Here is an 18,061-nt window from a genome sequence, read left to right as displayed (position 1 = left end):
ATGTGTTTGCAACTTCGTTTCTTACAAAACCAGCTGCCCTTCATGTTCAAACATTATGTTACTACTTCATCACCAGAAGGGCATTTACTTTGTTGATTCACAAATTGATTGATTGATTGATTTTTTACTAACTGTGACTTTGTCTGATGCTTGGGACCAGCAAGGTGAATCTGCAAGACAGCTGGTTGGGACTAGAAATACAGTCTGGTTATCAAATAGTGAAGCTTATTCAGAATGCACGCCATCTTGGGGTGGGGGGAGGGACGAGATGGGGAGAAAATTTGGAACTCAAAATCTTGTGGAAGTGAATGTTGAAAACTAAAAATAAATAAATTGATAGAGGGGAAAAAAAACTAAACATTCACAGAAAAAAGAATAGTGAAGCTAACTGATCCACATGGGAATGTCTAACCCATGACGGTGGCCTTATTAGCACTGTGCTGTATCCAACTTTTTGCACTTTTGATTCTTGCAGATCAGATTGGTTTTACTGAAGTAAAGAAATTGGATTTCAAACAACAGTGTGTAAAATACACAGTATACATACCCACTACTGCTAGGCATTATAATTCTGGCTTACAGAAATGGTAGTCAAAGTACACTGACTGCTGAATACAGAGTATAGACTACCTAACATGATGGATACAGCTGTTAAAATATAATGTTTCTGTTATCAAAGTGGACTTCTGTCTCTGACAGTGTGTTCTAGTAGGAAAAGCACTGAACCAGAGTCTAGGAGACTTGAGTTCTAAGCAGTTCCATCTAAGATGATATACTTTTAACTTCTTGGACTCTTTGCCCATTTGTAAAAGAGTATAGTACCTAAGCTAAGTCCCCTTACTGATAGAATGAGAATGAGACCGTGTGAAAGGGCTAAGGCTACAAAGTAAGTATTTATCATATGGTTGCCACATACTGCTTCTAATCAGACAGTTTTTTCTAAGAATGTCCTGCAGTATAATGGTAATGGGATGTCTCTTCTCTTCAGTTATCTTACTTCAAAGACATACCTTCAGGCTCACAGGCTTTCATTTAGCAGTTGGCAGGAATTACCAGGATACATTTAACAAAAGATGAGTAGTTAGGGTAAATATAGAATTGTTTTTTAACTGGGCCCCATCAACACCAAATACTAATTTCCCCTTTCCTCTTGAACCCCAACTCCCAAGCAGTCAGCTGATTTCAGAGACAAACTACCACCATTGTTAGTCAATCAAGTATTTATTAAGCACCACTTGAAAACTGTTGAGGTAGCTTCTGGCCACATCCTGTAGGAACAACCAGAAGGACCTGTTGTAAACTTCTAGGAATATCAGCTAGGAAACTATTAAGGAAGGAAATGCTTGATTTGGAGTTAGAGGGCTTGGATTCCAACTTAGCTCTGCTACTTACTAGTTAAGTGATAAATTCTGTTATCAAAGCGTCAGAGTTGGAATCTGAAACCAGGTCTTTCAGGCTCCCAAGTATATCCACTATGGCCAGGCTGCCTCTTTAGGGTCCTGATTAGCTTTGACATTCTGTGTTTCTGGTAGATTTCCCTTCTTTCCCAGGAACCTCATCATTCCAATCCCAAAAGAATTTGACCCCTGTAGAAACGTATCTAAAACTTTGTCTATAGTAAAGTTGAAAATGTCAAAAAGTACTATTTCCCTTTCCAGATTCCAGAAAAAAGGCCCTTGGAAAGATGGATGATAGATCAGAATGAACTACGTTTTCCTAGGGAAATGGACTAAAGGTGGTACCAAATCTTTTAAACAAAGAATAGATGCTAATCTTTACAATTATTGCCTTCCCTCCCCCTGAAGTATTTTGATCACTGACTCATCTATGGGCAGTCTCCTCTTGACCTGTGTGATATGCTGGTTAGTACCCAATCTTCATTTGGAAAGGATTCTATTATCTATGGAAAGGAAAAGGTCACTTAGTTTAATTCCAGGAGTAAGGGCTGTGGTTGGGCAGCTAGGTGGATAGAGTGCCTGGCCTGGAGTCAGAAAGACCTGAGTTCAAATCTAGCCTCAGACACTAGCTGTGTGACCCTGAGCAAGTCATTTAACCTTGTTTGCCTCAGTTTCCGCATTTGTAAAATGATTTAAGAGAAGGAAATGGCAAACTACTCCAAGTATCTTTGCCAAGAAAACCCCAAATGGAGTCACAAAGAGTCAGACATGATTGAACAAAAAGGACAGTGGTCCAGGAGGAATGGGATAGTAAACTTGTTTACCTGATTCTGGAATGTTAACCCAGGACGTATTTTAAGATCTCTTTTCCAAGTACAAGATTCCTATGTTATTTGAAATCTTGCGGCAGTTCTGTTTGAGGATGTTGGGGACTATGCCAGATTGGATATTTCTCCAAACTAAAAAATGCTCAGATACAGATTAATGTTGAATTAAATTATTTCTAGAAGACTTAAACCTAAGTCTCATAGTATTAGTATTAATATTTTTTCAACACTCCAAGCCTACTCACATTTTATTTGTTAACCTTTACACATTTTCCTTTCTCTCCACTTAAGTCCTACTCTAACGACTCAAAATGGATAGCATGGAAGTGATCCTGAGTTCTTGAAAGCTGTGTCATGAGTGGCAGCGATTTCATCAAGCTGGAAAGTGTTGGGGATACGGGCCCATTGATGGACTACAGGTCTCCGGTTCCAGCACCAATCCAGTTCAGTTTGGAGAAGCTCATGGACAAGAATGGCCGCAGGGTGAATAATTTTCAGCCACAGAAGTTTCCCAAGACTACTGAATTATATAATGGTTACACCCTTTGTTGCTGAAGGAATAGTACCCAAACTACTGAAATTACAGTTCTTTAAGTATTTAGGTGTTAGACTGCCCCCCCACCCCGCCCCAATTCCACGGGACTCTGAAGCCTAAGATTAGCCAGGCGGGTGCTTTGGGAGGCTTTGGCTTTCGAGGGCTGCCCGCAGCACTGGCTGAGGGCTAGGGCTTTTCTTCAGCAGTATTAAAGGAAGCGCTGCTTCCCGATCTCACGGGCTTGTGAAGAAGCCCCCCTCACATTCAGGGCATAAGGCCTGGATTGTGATTTCAGGGGTTCGGGGAGAGCGCCCGGGGGGAAAAGCCCTGGACCAATTAAGTCAGCATTTGCTCCAGAACCTGGAGCCCTAAGCAGGGAAAGGGGAGGTGCCGTGCTGAAAAATCTCATGGACTTGAGGCCAGCTCTCCGCTGCCCGCCCGAGGCGGCCTCTTCAAGTGACCAGTGCAGCAGGCACGAGGACACGCGCGACCTCCCAAGCACCGGCGATTCACTCGGCGCCATCCCCGTGGAGATGGGAAGCGGCCGTCCTGGGCCGGGCGGGGGATGTGAGCTGCGACTGCCCGGGGCCTGGGCCTTCCTCGGGGAACAGAAAGGCTCTACTTTGGGGGAGGGTCGCCTTGGGTCCCCACCAGCTCTCGGCTTCCGAGTTTCCTTCCCCTCCTCCTCTGCCCCGGCGTCCCTCGGCAGCGCGGACCTTAGCCCAGCCCCTCCGCAGCCGGGGGCGGGCCTTCCGGTACGGCGGGGAGGGGGGCGGGGGGGCGTGGAGCGACTTCCGCTCAAAGCCGGAAGACAGTTAAGCAGGCTCCTTCCTCGGGCTCCCCTGGCGCTGGAAGGTGAGCAGCGACGCTCCAAGGTGGCGGGACTGGATGGGGGCGAGGGGAAGGGGGAAGAGGACCTTGGGGCGAGGCGGGAAGGCAACCAAAGCGGAATAAATGTTTGGGGTGGGTGAATTGCGAAGTGAAGAGGGGGAGGCGCAGGCGGAGAGGAGGAAGGAGGCCTGAGATGGAGGTTGGGGGCAGTTTGCAGCAGAATAAAATGCTTCGAGGGGAGAGATTTGCCCCAAGGCACGTGCAAGTAACAAAGCCAGAACTCGAACCCAAGATTCCTTATGGTTCATCTGTCTTTCCTAACGTGACCATGGGCTAGTCACTTTTCTCTGACCCTCAGTTTCCTCAGCAGCAGAATGGAGATATTTGTACTACCTACCTCGAGGGGTTGAGAAGAAAGCATTTTATAAACCTTAAGGTGCTAGACAACTGTGAGTTACGTTGTCATTTTCTTGGGCAAGGAACATGAAGTGTGGCATGACCCGCTACCTTGATTTAAGTTAACAAATCAAGTAAAATCAACAAGCATTTATAAACGTCTACTGTATGCCAAGCACTAGGGATACAACGAAAGGCAAACACTGTCCCTGCCCTTCCTTCAAAAAGCTCACATTTTAACGGGGCAGAAAACAGCTGTGTATAAATGAAATATACAGGATAACTCAGAGATAATCAACTAGAAGAATGGCGGTAGCGTTAAGCAAAATCAGCCTGGGCTTCTTGCAGAAGGTAGGATTTTGGTTCACACTTGAAGGAAGGCTGAGTTGAAAAGGGAGAGAATTCCAGGTATGGGGAGCCATCATTGAAAATTCCAGGAGTAAAAAGATGAAATGTCTTGTTCAAGAAATAACAAGGCCAGTGTCATTAGATAGTAAAGTAGGAGGAGTAAGGAAACTGGAGAGGTAGGAAGGGCTTTAAAAGCCAAACAGGATTTTATATTTGATCCTGTAATTGAGAGCCACTGTTGTTTATTGAATAGAGAGGAGGGGAGAAGTGGTGATAGTTAGACCTGCACTTTAGGAAGATCACTTTGACAGCTAAGTGGCAGATGGACTGGAGTGATGAGAGACTTGTGGCAGGCTGATCACCCAGAAGGCTACTGCAGTTCCAGGCATGAGATAATGAGGGGCTGCACCAGTCTGGTGGCAGTGTCAGAGGACTTGGCAGTAGGTTGGTTATGGGAAGTAAGAGGAGTGACGACATCTAGATTGTGAGCCTTGGTGACTAGTAAGATAATGATGCTCTCCACAATAATAGTAAAGGATAGTAATAATAAAGTTAGGAAAAGGCAGATCTTTTGGGGGAAAAGAAATGAGTTCACTTTGGGATGGACGAGTTGAGAGCCTGTCTACAGGATATCCATTTTGAGATGTCCAATAGGCAGTTGAAGATGTGAGAATGGAGGTCAGGAGAGAGATCAGGGTTGCATGAATAGGTCTTATTTGCATAGAGTTGATCATTACATCTCTGGGTGCTAGTGAGTTCACCAAGAGAAAAAGTACAAAGGGAGAGAAGAGGTCCCAGGACTATTTCCATTTTATGTAGCTTAACCCAGACCCATGTTGGAGTAGTGACTTGTCTAAAATCAGAGAATCAGTACTAGTGTCTCGGACTCCTAGAATACAGTTCTTGTAGTTACACTTGTTCCCTTCTCAACAGTAGCTCACCACAATGTGTAGCCTGAGAGGATTGGTCCACGTACTTTTTCCCCCCCAATTCAATCAAGAAGCGTTTTTGAGCACCTACTTACTATGTGCCAGGCCCTGTGGTAGGTGCTGAAGTTAAAAATACAAAAATGTAACAGTCCCTGCTCTTAAGGAAGTGAATGGACCATGAAACCTTTTCATTAAAAAAAAAATATTTAATGAACATAGAAACATCTATATAATGTTTAAATTAGTTCTATGATATTTTCCACAAGGAAATACTTCCAGCTTAAGTTTTTAAAAAATTATTATAAGTGTATTTTAAAAGTTTATAGCAAATGCAAATTAATAGCTCATTTATTTATTTATTTTTTAGGCAATTGAGGTTAAGTGACTTGTCCAGGGTCACACAGCTTGTAAGTGTCAAGTGTTTGGTCGGAGGCTGGATTTGAACTCAGGTCTTCCAGACTTCAGGGCTGGTGCTCTATCCACTTCGCCACCTAGCTGCCCCTATAGCTCATTTACGAGGTACCTTACAGTTACAAAGCGTGCTTATGTCTCTTATCTCACTTTACCAACCTGGGAGGTCAAAGAGTATAAATGTTACCCCTTTTGGGGAACAGTGAAACTGAGGCCAAGAGGGAGAAGGCCTTGGACAATTTGTCCAAGGTCACACTACTACCACTCGTTAGAGTTGGCACAGGAATACACATCTGACTCCTAAGTCCCATCCTCCTATCACTCTACTAGAGTAAGTCATTTGTTGTTGTTCTCTGTTTCATTGTTATCATTATTAGGGCAGTGACTAGACTTTCTTATTTTTTACCCTAATGTCCTTTGCTCATGGAGCTTACTTATAGTCCAGTAGGGTAGATTAGACTCACAAATACACGTAATATGATATTGGACAGAATAAGTCCTTGGAAGGTAACTTGGCTTAGTGGATAGAGAGCTAACCCAGGAGTCAGGAAGACCAGGGTTCAAGTCCCACTTCTGATATGTTACTAGCTATGTGATACTGGGCAAAATCACTTAACCTCTCTGTATCCCAGAGAGATTTTTAAGAGTATAAATTGCAGACCAGCTTCCCATCTGCATTGGTAGAGTGAGTTTTTTCACTTGGAGTTTCCTGTATTGGTGAAATCACAAGTCTAATCCAAAAAACAGTCCTTAGGAGAGGTACAAAAAAGTACTGTGTAAGATCTAGGGGTAATAACAGAGGTCCAAGCCCCTGTTGTGAGTCCTTGCAGGATATTGGGACCCTGGTAGCACTGATTATGGTTGGCAATGTTCTTTCTGTTCCTTGGGAAAACGGAGGGTGGGTCTTTTCGGTAGAAGTTTATTAAATTCTTTTTGTTCATGTGACATCGGAAGATAAAAATGAAATAAGATATAATCCATACCTTAAAAGAGTTTAAAGTCTATGTATTCATCCTGTTGAAGTTAGAAGAACTTGGAGAGAGACCAAGTGAAATATGTCATTAAGAGAAGTTGCTTTTTGTGACAGAACTCATAATGGATTGTATTCAATTGATCATTTCTTTTCTAATCCAATTCAATATTTATTAAGCTTGAACTATGTGCCAAGCACTGTGTTAAGTGCTGGGGATATAATAAAAAGAAAAGACATTCCCTGCCTTCAAAGGGCTTACAATATAATGGGGGGATACAGCACACAAAAGGAGGCGGGAAAAGTAGGAAGGAGGACACAATGGAGTTGGTACCCAGCTTGGGGCATCTTGTTGGCTCAAGTTGAAACCAGGCAGAGCAGCAGATAACAAAGTGGAGTGAGCCCCAAAAGTTCGGTTTCTGCCGTCTATCAAGGAAGACTATGGTAGGAATTTGTTAGAGGGGAAAGGAGGCTTAGAGGGTGGTGGTCTTAGTCAAGGCTTGAGTGGGCAGCATGGTGTTGAGATTAGAAGTGAGAGATTAACCTGAGAGGAATAAGTTTGGAGTGGCTCATCCCTGGGCTGGCCACATGATGATTATAACTTTATTATTTTGTTCATTTCAGAAGTATTTGTTTTTTCTTCCTCTTAATCTCCTACATCTTTTTTTAGAGGAAGAAAAAGAAAATTCTCCCAACAAATATGCATACTCAAGCAAAGCCAATTCCTGTGTTGCCCATGTCCAAAAATATATGTCTCATTCTACACCTTGAGCCCATCTCTGGGCTCTGGCAGGAGAAGGAGAGCAAGCTCATCTTCAGTCCTCTAGAAAAGTGTGGTTTGTCATTGTATTGATCAGTGTTCTCAAGTCTTTCAGAGTGATTTTTCTTTATAAAGTAGTTATTGTCCTCATTCTGCTCACTTCATTTTGAATTAGTTCATATAGGACTTTTGAAACTATCCATTTCATCCTCATGGCACAATAACATTCCATTACATTCATATGCCATTATTTGTTTAGCCATTCTCCAGGCGATGGGACCTCCTTTAGTTTCCAGTTTTTACATCTAAAAAATGAACTACTATAAATATTTTTTATAGCCATGAGTCTTTTTCTTTCTTTGACCTCTTACTAAGCCTAGTAGTCGTATCACTGGGTCAAATGTGCCCATGCACATTGAACACAGTTCTAAACTGCTGGTTGGATCAGTTCAAAACTAAACAGGGCATTAGTGGGCTGCAATTTTCAAAGACTATCTGCTCTCACAGAGGGGTTGTGATCTGTGTGACTGGAGGGAATACCCACACTGATGAAATTAATAAATCCTTAAAGTAGTGAATTAAGTTCAAAGTAGACAGGGACCACATTGTTACAATTTGTTGGTAATGGTGTTATACTAAATTAATTTTAATTTTTTTTATGAAAGTTAATGGAGAGTCATTGTTAAGGTAAAGTTGTCCCATCTAAAAATATATTTTAGCCGCATTCATCTCAGATTAAGAAATTAATTGGGATTTGTGTTAATATTAATGTCTTTTATATTTTTGGGGCAGGCCAAAGTTATGTCAGACATGGATTTAGACGCAGAAACAGAGAAAATCACAAAACAAATCAAGAATCTAGAAAGGATTTTGGATCCTAACATTGCAACAATTGAGGTCGTTGTCTCCGATTCGAATCTTGATTCTAATTCAGAAGCAGGTGAGTTTATATCTGACTTTCTTTTTGCCATAGATTATCTGTTGTTGTTCAGTGGTTTTGGTCATGTTGGACCCCTATTTGGGGTTTTCTTGGCAAAGATACTGGAGTGGTTTACCGTGTCCTACTCCAGCTCATTTTGCAGATGAGGAAACTGAGGCAAATAGGATTAAATGACTTTGCCCAGGGTCACACAGGTAGTAAGTGTCTGAGGCCAGATTTGAACTCGGGAAGAGGAATCTTCCTGATTCCAGACCTGACACTGTGCCGCCTAGCTGCCTGTCATAGAGCATAGGCTTATAGATTTAGAATTTTGAAGAACCTTAAAGACTATCTATACCAATCTATAGTACCACAGTGATACTCTCCTTCAAGGTACAAAGTTGAGGGCTTCCTTTGGGCTTTCAGATAGGTCTGTCTTTATGATTACTTTTGGACAGATTGCTTTTAAACTATGATTGTGTAGCTTTAGAGCTTTTTTTACTTAAAAAAAAATCACATGCTTTGGCTAAGATGACCTTGATAACAAGACCATGTTTCAAGATTCAGATGTTTTCAAATTTAGTGGCCATTTCTGTTTACTGTGACCACATCCTTTAACCAAAGTGGGGGGAAAGGAAAGAGAAACTGTTCCTCTTTCCTTAGGAGTGAGATTATTGATCATTGTTTGCACCTAGAAGGCTTTAGGGCTTGAACCTACGTTCATGGTTAATAAGATAGTTCTGTGCCTAAGCTGTCTTCATTGAGCAGGTCCCTTAACCTTAAAGGATAATAGAAAATCATGGAGGTTTTGCATGTCAGATAGCCTGTGTGTTGAGTGCCTGCTGTGAGCAAACCCTCGTACCACCTGTCACAAGAATGAGCTCTAAAACATAAGACCTTTGCTGATTCCAGAAGTTTGTAATTTGATTCACCATGTGCGAAACATAGGTTTAGTAGATAGAATATTGGACTTGGAAGTCAGGAAGACTTGAGTTCAAGTCCTACCTCAGGTGCTTAATAACTGTGACCTTGGACAAGTTGTTCACTTAATGTTCCTTGGCCTCAGTTTTCTCCTCTGTAAAACTGGAATAATAATAGCACTTACCTCATGGGGTTATTGTGATGGTCAAATGAGATAACATGAGTAAAAGTGCTTTGCAAACTTTAAAGCACTATATAAATAAATGCCAGCTCATTCTCACTATTGGACATATCCAGTCAGTTGCTGAATCTTGTCATTTCTCTTTACAACGTCCCTTGACTATGTCCCTTTCTTTGTACTTGAAAGCTACCACTTCATTTCAGACCCTTATCACCTCATGCCTGGACTGTTACAGTGGTCTTCTGGGTGGTCTTCTTGTTTCATGTGTTCTCCCCTCCAATCTATCACAGCTACCAAAATGATTTGCTAAAGCACAGGTCTCATCATGTCACTCTTTCTACACAATCAACTCCAGAAGTTTCCTTTTACCTCTAGGATCAACTATAAATTCCCGATATTGAAAGCTCTTTACAGCCTGGCTCATTCCTAGTTTTCTAGTCTTACACACACACACACACACACACACACACACACACACTCACTCACTCACTCACTCACTCACTCACTCACTCACTCACTCTACTCCTCAATATGTACTCTGTAATCCAGATATTATTGGCCTACACTGTACTCTGTACCCATGATGCTTCACTTCCTGTCTCCACACCTTTACAACTCACTTTCCTCTATGCTTAGAATACATTTCCTCCTTATTTGTACCTCTTGGAATCCTTGGTTTCCTTTAAGATTCAACTGAGGCGTCCATTTCATGAGTCCTTTCCTGATTTCTCTTCCTTTCTTCCTGCCCAGCTACCTGCTAGTGACTCCCCATACTATTTTGTATTCATTTTGTATATTTTCCCTAAAGGAATGGAAGTTTCTTGAGAACAGGGACTCTTTAACATTTGTCTTTGTATCCCCAGCATTTTGCACAGTTCCTGGAATATTGTAAGTGCTTGTTTTACTAATTGCTTGTTAGTTGATTGATTAAATTTATATTTTGTTGTCGCTCAGTTGTTTCAGTTCAACTTTCCAAGACCCCATTTTGGGGTATTCTTGGCAAAAATACTGGAGTGGCTTGCCGTGGCTTGCCATTTCCTTCTCTAGCTCATTTTACAGATGAGGAAACTGTGGCAAAGGGGATTAAGTGACTTGGCTAGAAGTGTCTGAGGCCAGATTTGAATTCAGGAAGATGAGTCTTCCTGACTCCAGGCTCAGTACTCTATCCACTGCACCACTTTGCTACCCCCAAACTTGTATTAGGTACCTATTATAATACAGAGCACTTGCTATGCACTGGGGATTCATAAGATAAATCAGATACATCCCTGCCCTTAAAGACTTAACTATGTCTGTAATCATAATGTGATTCTAATATATGTATTAATTTTTTAAAAAATGCATGAGTAGAGGGCGTAGAAAAACAGCTTATCCAAGTAAGGCATATTACTTTACAGTATGTCATGTTTTTACTGTTCATTCACCTAAGCTCTTTACTTGCATTCCTGACAGATTCCCTGGGAGATGACAACTGGGATGAACACGTTCCTATGGTAATCTAACTGCCTTACCCATTATCAAATGATGATGTCCTCTGGGTCATTAGAGAGGAAAGAGGCAGAGTGTTCTGGGATCAGCTTGAGCTTGTCAGGAATCTTCAGGGAGGGAGAGTTTGTGCAGATGTAAATGCTTTTGAGAGATAGAGATCATGGGATGAATGAAATAGGAGAAAGAATCTTCAGATTTCAGTAAGTCTGCATCTTTAAAATACTTAGGACTCCAGTATTTTCCCAGGATGACCAAAGTGTCCTATGTCTCACTATAAATACCCATTCATTCCAGAAGTGGGCAGTATTTTTCAACTTCCATATTTTTGTTGTCTCTTGTTCAATTCAATTTATTAAGATGCATACAACAACTTGTTAAGTTGCTTTTGTGTCCTTTAAAAATTTGGGTAGTGTGTGAACTAATTCCAAGTTTATATTTGGCAACCTGTGGTACAGGTGATAACAAACATAACTTAACCAAAAAATGTAGCTATTGTTTGGCTCGAATGCTACACTAAGGTCTTTGCTTCTAGCCCATTTAAAATTTGGATTAGTGTACCTGTTAGGGGTTAGACTAGGTGACCTTCTATGATGAGAGTATATTGAAATCTGTTGGAATTCATATTACCATCTGGAATCTACTTTCTAATCTTCCTGCTGGGTATATAGGCCCCTGGTTGAAGAAAGCCTTCGTGTAGTGAAGGAACCAGAGCTGGAATTATAAGGAAAACCTGTTTTGTATGACAGCTACTGGGAAGTTAATATAGTAACTTCCTTGGGAGGAGGAAGCATTTTGGAGATGTTCAGATAGAAATTAGATGGTCACTTGTAACATACATTATGGAAAGGATTCATGCTTTGGGTGGGGATTGAATTAGATGACATCTGAGATCACTTCCAGTTCTAAGATTTTGTGATTCTTTAAGAGTGGGCTGAAAATATTCAGTATGAGACATATCTTAAAGGTACTGCTCTATAAAACAGTTATAGAAAGTGTGAAGGGAATTAGATTTTTATAATAATCGATATGTGTGTAATGAATGTACTAATAGACTAGATTTTTCAGAATTGCCTCTCTTGTGAGTCAGAGTTACAATTTAGCTTGAAATAATCAATCAAACCTTGACAGTGTTCTCATTCTTGTGCCTGTGTAGTACCTTAAGTGAAGCAAATCAAACTGTAGAACCTGTTCCTGTCACAGAACTCTGGTCCTGTGGCCCACCAAGAAACAACCCCCAACCTCTCAAGCAATATTGCTCCTACAGGGCTTCGCAATTGTTGTATTGTCTTCCGCTTGGGGGCTTGTCATGGGAAACTGCTCAAGCCGTGGAAATGATTGTCATCCACCCTCCCCTTTCCCTTCCCACTTGCGATTTATGTATACAATCTGTGTGTTCACTTCAGCAAGGTGGAATTCTGATCAGGAGAATTTCCGGTTTGCATATCTGTTCCTCATAACAAAACTAATTAATTAAATGGCTACCTAAATACTGGCACTCTGTCTCTGGCCTGCTGTTTCGCCATTCTCAGGTTAAAGACTGGCTCTGTAAAATCCCGTTAACAAAAGCAACCACAGAAGGAAAGATAGGGTATTAATTTGATTCAGGAAGAGGAGCTTGTCAGAAGTTGGGACTAGAGAGTTCAGAGGGGGAATATGTTTCATTTTCTTGCACATGATTTTCTGCTTTTAATCAGGAGGAAGAAAGCTGGGCAGAAAGCGATGAAGATGATGACTCAAAGGACCAAGCCCTTCCCAAAGACCCAGAGACCTGTTTACAGTTGAACATGGTATATCAGGAAGTCCTTCAGGAGAAAATAGCAGAAATTGACTTACTGCTGGCTCAGAATAAACAGCAACAGGTATGGCTGCTGTTGATGGGTGGATATATTCTTGACTTTGCAGATAGTTTTAAACCAAGTGAAACCTTCTCCAGTCTTTTCCATACTTACCAATGCAGTTGTATCTGATGGTACCAGTCATGTGACTTAAAAAAGATCTCTGCATGCCAGTGATGCCCAGCACTGTCCAATCTCGATCTGTTTCCCAAGCTTCAATCCTGTATTACCAGTTAGTTGTCTATTGGTTTTTTTTTTAAACTATATGTGCAAAACAGAACTTATTACCTTTCTGCCCAAACCCACTTATCTTTTAGACTTTCTGTCAAAGGCATCACCATTTTTCCCTTTCCCCAGTTCATAATCTTGATGTTTTCTTTGATTCCTCACATCCAGTTAGGTATCATCTTGCTGTTTCTGCTTCTGTGACATGTTTCAGTTCTCACCCCTTCTCTATACCCATACAGTTACCACCTTAGTTTAGACTCTTATTACCTCTTGCCTAGGTTATCGTAACTGCCTCCTAATTGGTCACCTTGCTTCATGTCTCTCCCTGTTTCAGTTCATCTTTCTCACTACTGCCAAAATGATTTTCTGACCATATCTCTCCCTTGCTCAATAAATTCCAGTGGCTTCCTATTTCCTCTAGGATCAACTGTAAACTCCTCTATTAAAGCCCTTCACAACTTGGCCTTATGATCATCATACCATTATATCCAGCCTTGTTATATCCACTCTGCAATCCAGCCAAAATGGCCTTTCTGTCCTTCACACTGTCCCATCTCCTGTCTTCATTCCTGGAATGCAACTACCTCATTACCACTACCATGTTGAATCCTTCTCTTCAAAGCTCAGATCAAGCATCATCTTCTAACTAAGCCTTTTTTATTTATCTCCTCAACTCTAGTGCTGCCCTCCCTCCCAAACCACCTTGTATTGAGCTACTTTGTATTTATTTGTATTCAGTCGCCTTATATTTATTTCCTGGATACTTATTTATATAATTGTCATCTCCCCTGTTAGAATGTAAGCTCCTGAAGAGCAGGAATTGTTTCATTGTATTTGTATCCCCGGTACCTGGCATGGAGTAAATGCTAAATAAATACTGATTGAATTTCTTTTAGGTCCCAAGAGCAGTTTTGATTGGTCCCAATGATTTCATATTAACTACTTTGAGTAATTTCCATCTATGTCTATGTCACAGGAAGAAGTCATGTGGGATCTGGCTGGTTCTAAAACTCCAAAGACCAAAGATGGAAAGAGCCTCCCTTCAAATGTTTTTGTGGGTCATTTTATGAAACCGTACTTCAAGGATAAAGTCACAGGAATTGTGAGTGACTTGTGCCTCTTGTGTGGCTGTGAAAAGAATATGGATTTTGTAAATTCTTTCTTTTAATATCACTGTTTTATGTGGATATCCTTTCATTCGTTTCTGTTAATGAGCGTGTTGAAATTCAGTGTAACTCTTCATCTCACCTTAAAAATGTTATACGTATGTGTTTTAAGTCACCTTGAAGTAGCCAAGTCTTCCTAATGTTAATGCAACTTTAGAACCTACTGTGTGTGAATAACTTGCCTAGATCTTGTTCCTGCTAGAAAATTCAATCACGGTGGTGAGTGGGTTGTCTGGAGTCTGGGAATTTTAGTAACCTGGAGTCAGTATTTTCATTAAAAAAGACAAACCACAACTTAGTTGGGCTATGTGGGGATGGTTTAGCTAATCCAATCCAAATGCTCTGTGTTACTTAGGTGAGGCTAAATAGTGGAGGTACCGCCAATGGCTAGGGAAAGTTAAACTGTATGTTTGCTTTTAAGAAAAGCAGTTACTGTTATCTCCTATGACATTCCAAATGAAGGGAAACTGACTATTAGCTTGGGATCCTGAGATGTGCCTGTGTTGAATCCTTAGGTTAGCACTGACCTCCACTATATTTTTCATCAGGGACCTCCAGCCAATGAAGATACTCGGGAAAAGGCAACACAGGGCATCAAGTCTTTTGAAGAACTGATTGTGACCAAATGTAAGAGCTTGGGGTTACTTGGGGACTGAACTGAGCTTAACTTTTACTTTCACCAATAGACCAATACTGCTAGTTCTCTTCCCTGAAGTTTTTCTTTGGAGCTTTGGCTCAAGCTGATTGGTGATGTAACCCTCACAGGAGACCACTGCAGTTGTAGACATACTTTTACTTGTAGCTGTGCAGGTACTCTTGGCCCAGTCACATTTTTGTTGTTCTGTTCAGTTGTTTTCAGTCGTGTCCAACTCTTCAGACCCCATTTGGGGTTTTCTTGGCAAAGATATTGGAGTGGTTTGCCATTTCCTTCTCCAGCTCATTTTACAGATGAGGAAACTGAGGCAAACAGGGTTAAGTGACTTGCCCAGGGTCACACAGCTGATAAGTGTCTGAGACCAGATTTGAACTGGGTAAGTCTTCTGCCTTTAGGCCTAGCATTCTATCTACTGCACCACCTAGCTGCCCAGTCACATTTTTTACTAACCTCTATAATTACTGAAGTCCTTGTGATAATGGATTTGTGGTAGGACCTGGGAGAAATAAAGTAGTGTGGTGCTAGTATTATTCCTGCTTTCTCCTTTTATTTTCAGTTAGTCTCTTCCTGCTTTGGTGAGGGAAATTTATACTTCAAGAAAGCATAATTTGTTGAGACTGGCCTCATGCTATAAATGGTAAAGAGCTGGGGTGGGACCTCCTCACCTTTTTCAAAGTCATTGCCCAAACACATAATACTTGTGGTTTTTTTTTTCCCCCAGGGAAAACTTGGGAAAAGACTTTACTTAGGAAGTCAGTGATGAGTGACCATCTGCAACGTTTGCTGCAGCCCAAATTGTTAAAGTAAGATGTTTATGTGTTTGTTTAGTTTCCAGCTAATATTGGATTACCTAGTCTAATTTACCTTATCTCTTCCCTTTGCTGGTCTCTAAAGGACACAGGGAAATTTTTGATTATCTGATTCATACTTCTTGTCCCATAGTGGTTTTGGATGACTTGATATAACTACTCTTTTGAAGAAATGTTTGTGATCAGTGTAAATATGGGAAATTGGTTAAGTGTTAGATAAGTGTAGTGCTTGGGAAAAGAGAAAAATCTCATGTGTCACACCATAAACTCATACTCTGTAAAGGCCATGTTTTTAACTAGCTGAGATGACTAGCTTGGTTCTTTGGTCCTGTGCACACAGACCTAGCCAACTATTAAAGACTATATGTTCTGTAGCATTTGAGCAATTGTTAGAAGTGTAAGTTTTTACTCTATGCAATGCTTTATTCAACGTTTGGGATCAGAAAAATAAAATGATGGATAGATGTCTTTTCAGTCTAATTTGGAAGTTGGAGTCCAAGTTAGAAGACTGACATCCTAGCTTCAGTCAAAAGTTAACTGTTGAAATATGGTAGTGGAGAGGACTTAGTTCTGGCATCTCTTACTTGTTTTGAATTGAAAATTATAGTTTACTTCACTAAGCAGCTGCAGATTTTCAAAAAGTAGCCCTCTCACTACCCTGACCTGGAAGGACTCTATGACCTTGTTTAATCATTGGGACACAGAGGCTAGTGGATGTAGGGGAGGCCATTCCTGCTTCAGATATGTATTAGACTAGATTAATGGTTCTCAGACTTTTTAGTCTAAGGACCCTTTAATCTTTTAAAAATATTGAAGACCTTAAAGAGCTTTCATTTATGTGTTTTATCTATCATAGCTACCATATTAGAAATTGAAACTCACAAATTTTTAAAATAGTTAATTCATCTAAAAATAACAATAATAAATCCATTACATGTTGACATAAATAATATTTTTTGTATAAAAAAACTGGTTTCCAAAACTGAAAAAATTTAATGAAAAGAGTAGTATTGTTTTACATATTTTTACAAATCTCTCTAATATCTGGCATAACAGAAGACAGCTAGATTTAGCATATCTGCTTTTGCATTCAGTCTTTTACAGTATGTTGTTTTGATTGAAGTATCTGAAGAAAATCTGGCCTCACACAGATATGTATTAGAAAAAGGAGGCGTATTTTAATCAGCAAATAACATCTTAGTATTACTATGAAAATAGTTTTGACCTCACAAGCCTCCTGAAAATGTCTTGGGGACCATACTTTGGGAACACTTGGACTAGATGGTGTGTGAGATCCCTTCCAACTTGGAGATCACATGATTCCACAAAGCACCACCAGAGAGGTTACAACATAGCTTGCCAACTCCTTCATTTTAATCCCACTTCATCATATTGTCTACTTCTTCAACAGGCTTGAATACTTAAATCAAAAACTTGAAAAAGTCAGTAATTCAATGGAGAAGCAGATCTTGGAGAAGCAAATAAAGAACACGGAGAAGGAAATCGAGGACATCAAGTGAGATGAAACTTTACTCTGCCTTAATTTCTTTACCTGTAAATAGTAATAGATATGCCAGAATTAATAGTGTTGCTTTTGTCCCCTGTTCTAGTCAGCTACCAGAAGAGTCTTTGTTGGGGGATAGACTGGATGAGCGAGATTGGGAGAAGATCTCCAACATTAATGTGAGTAGATATGATGTAATTTAAGCCACCCCAGGTTAAAAAATAGCACTGTGTCATGGAGAACTAGGGAAATTTGGCAGTGTTGCTATTGGTGGATTCAGACTGTGAAAATATGCTGTCTTATTTGCATATGTGAAAGTCCTGACCCAGTGTCACTAGAATATGAGCTTTTAATTTTGTCTTCAATAGTGGGGATGACATCTTCCCTTGCCTAGTATCTCTTTTTTTTTTTTTAATTATTTTCATTTCGGGGGCAACTAGGTAGCACAGTGAATAGAGAACCAACGCTGGAGTCAGAAGGACCTGAGTTCAAATCTGGCCTCAGACACTTGAGGCTTACTAGCTGTGTGACCCTGGGCAAGTCACTTAACCCCAATTGCCTCCACCCCCCCCAAAAGAAAAAATCATTTCATTAAATATTTCCCTATTACATGTAAAAAAAAAATTTAATTTTGTTTTTGAGTTCCAAATTTTCTCTCTTCCAACCTTCCCTCCTCCTTGAGAAGGCAAACAGTTTGATTTTGATTATACATGTGAGGTCATGCAAAACATTTTCATATTGAGTCATTTTTCAGTCATGTCTAACTCTTTGGAGAACCCCATTTGGGTTTTTCTTGGCAAAGATACTGGAGTGTTTTGCCACTTCCTTCTCTAGCTCATTTTACAGATGAAGAACTGAATAAACAGGGTTAAGTGACTTGCTCAGGGTCACAGAGCAAGTAAGTGTTTGAGGCCAGATTTGAACTCAGGAAGATGAGTCTTATTATGAATA

The 18,061-nt window shown here is 40.5% G+C and overlaps 1 protein-coding gene and 1 long non-coding RNA gene across 5 annotated transcripts in view; one reads left to right on the top strand and one right to left on the bottom strand.

Annotated features, from left to right (window-relative positions):
• Positions 1-2,465: 2,465 nt before the first annotated feature.
• SNAPC4 (small nuclear RNA activating complex polypeptide 4) overlaps positions 2,466-18,061 on the top strand; it is a 48,964-nt gene continuing 33,368 nt past the window's right edge. For all 4 annotated transcript variants that reach the window (XM_027869495.1, XM_027869496.1, XM_027869494.1 and 1 more), the window contains exons 1-9: positions 2,466-2,707; positions 8,197-8,344; positions 10,878-10,918; positions 12,608-12,772; positions 13,953-14,078; positions 14,691-14,769; positions 15,519-15,600; positions 17,018-17,122; positions 17,217-17,289. In XM_027869495.1, the coding sequence (XP_027725296.1) occupies positions 2,579-2,707; positions 8,197-8,344; positions 10,878-10,918; positions 12,608-12,772; positions 13,953-14,078; positions 14,691-14,769; positions 15,519-15,600; positions 17,018-17,122; positions 17,217-17,289 (948 nt within the window). In that variant the 5' untranslated portion in view covers positions 2,466-2,578. The remainder of the gene's footprint in view (positions 2,708-8,196; positions 8,345-10,877; positions 10,919-12,607; positions 12,773-13,952; positions 14,079-14,690; positions 14,770-15,518; positions 15,601-17,017; positions 17,123-17,216; positions 17,290-18,061) is intronic.
• The window catches only part of LOC114048525, a 34,381-nt gene continuing 33,394 nt past the window's right edge, over positions 17,075-18,061 (bottom strand). The window contains exon 3 of the long non-coding RNA XR_003569773.1: positions 17,075-17,158. This is a non-coding gene — a long non-coding RNA (uncharacterized LOC114048525). The remainder of the gene's footprint in view (positions 17,159-18,061) is intronic.

The sequence above is a fragment of the Vombatus ursinus genome, unplaced genomic scaffold (genome assembly GCF_900497805.2).
Source record: "Vombatus ursinus unplaced genomic scaffold, bare-nosed wombat genome assembly UNPS02014793.1, whole genome shotgun sequence".
Lineage (NCBI taxonomy): Eukaryota > Metazoa > Chordata > Mammalia > Diprotodontia > Vombatidae > Vombatus > Vombatus ursinus.
The sequence above is the reverse complement of the archived record's forward strand: the minus strand, read 5'-3'. Positions and strand labels throughout refer to the sequence as shown.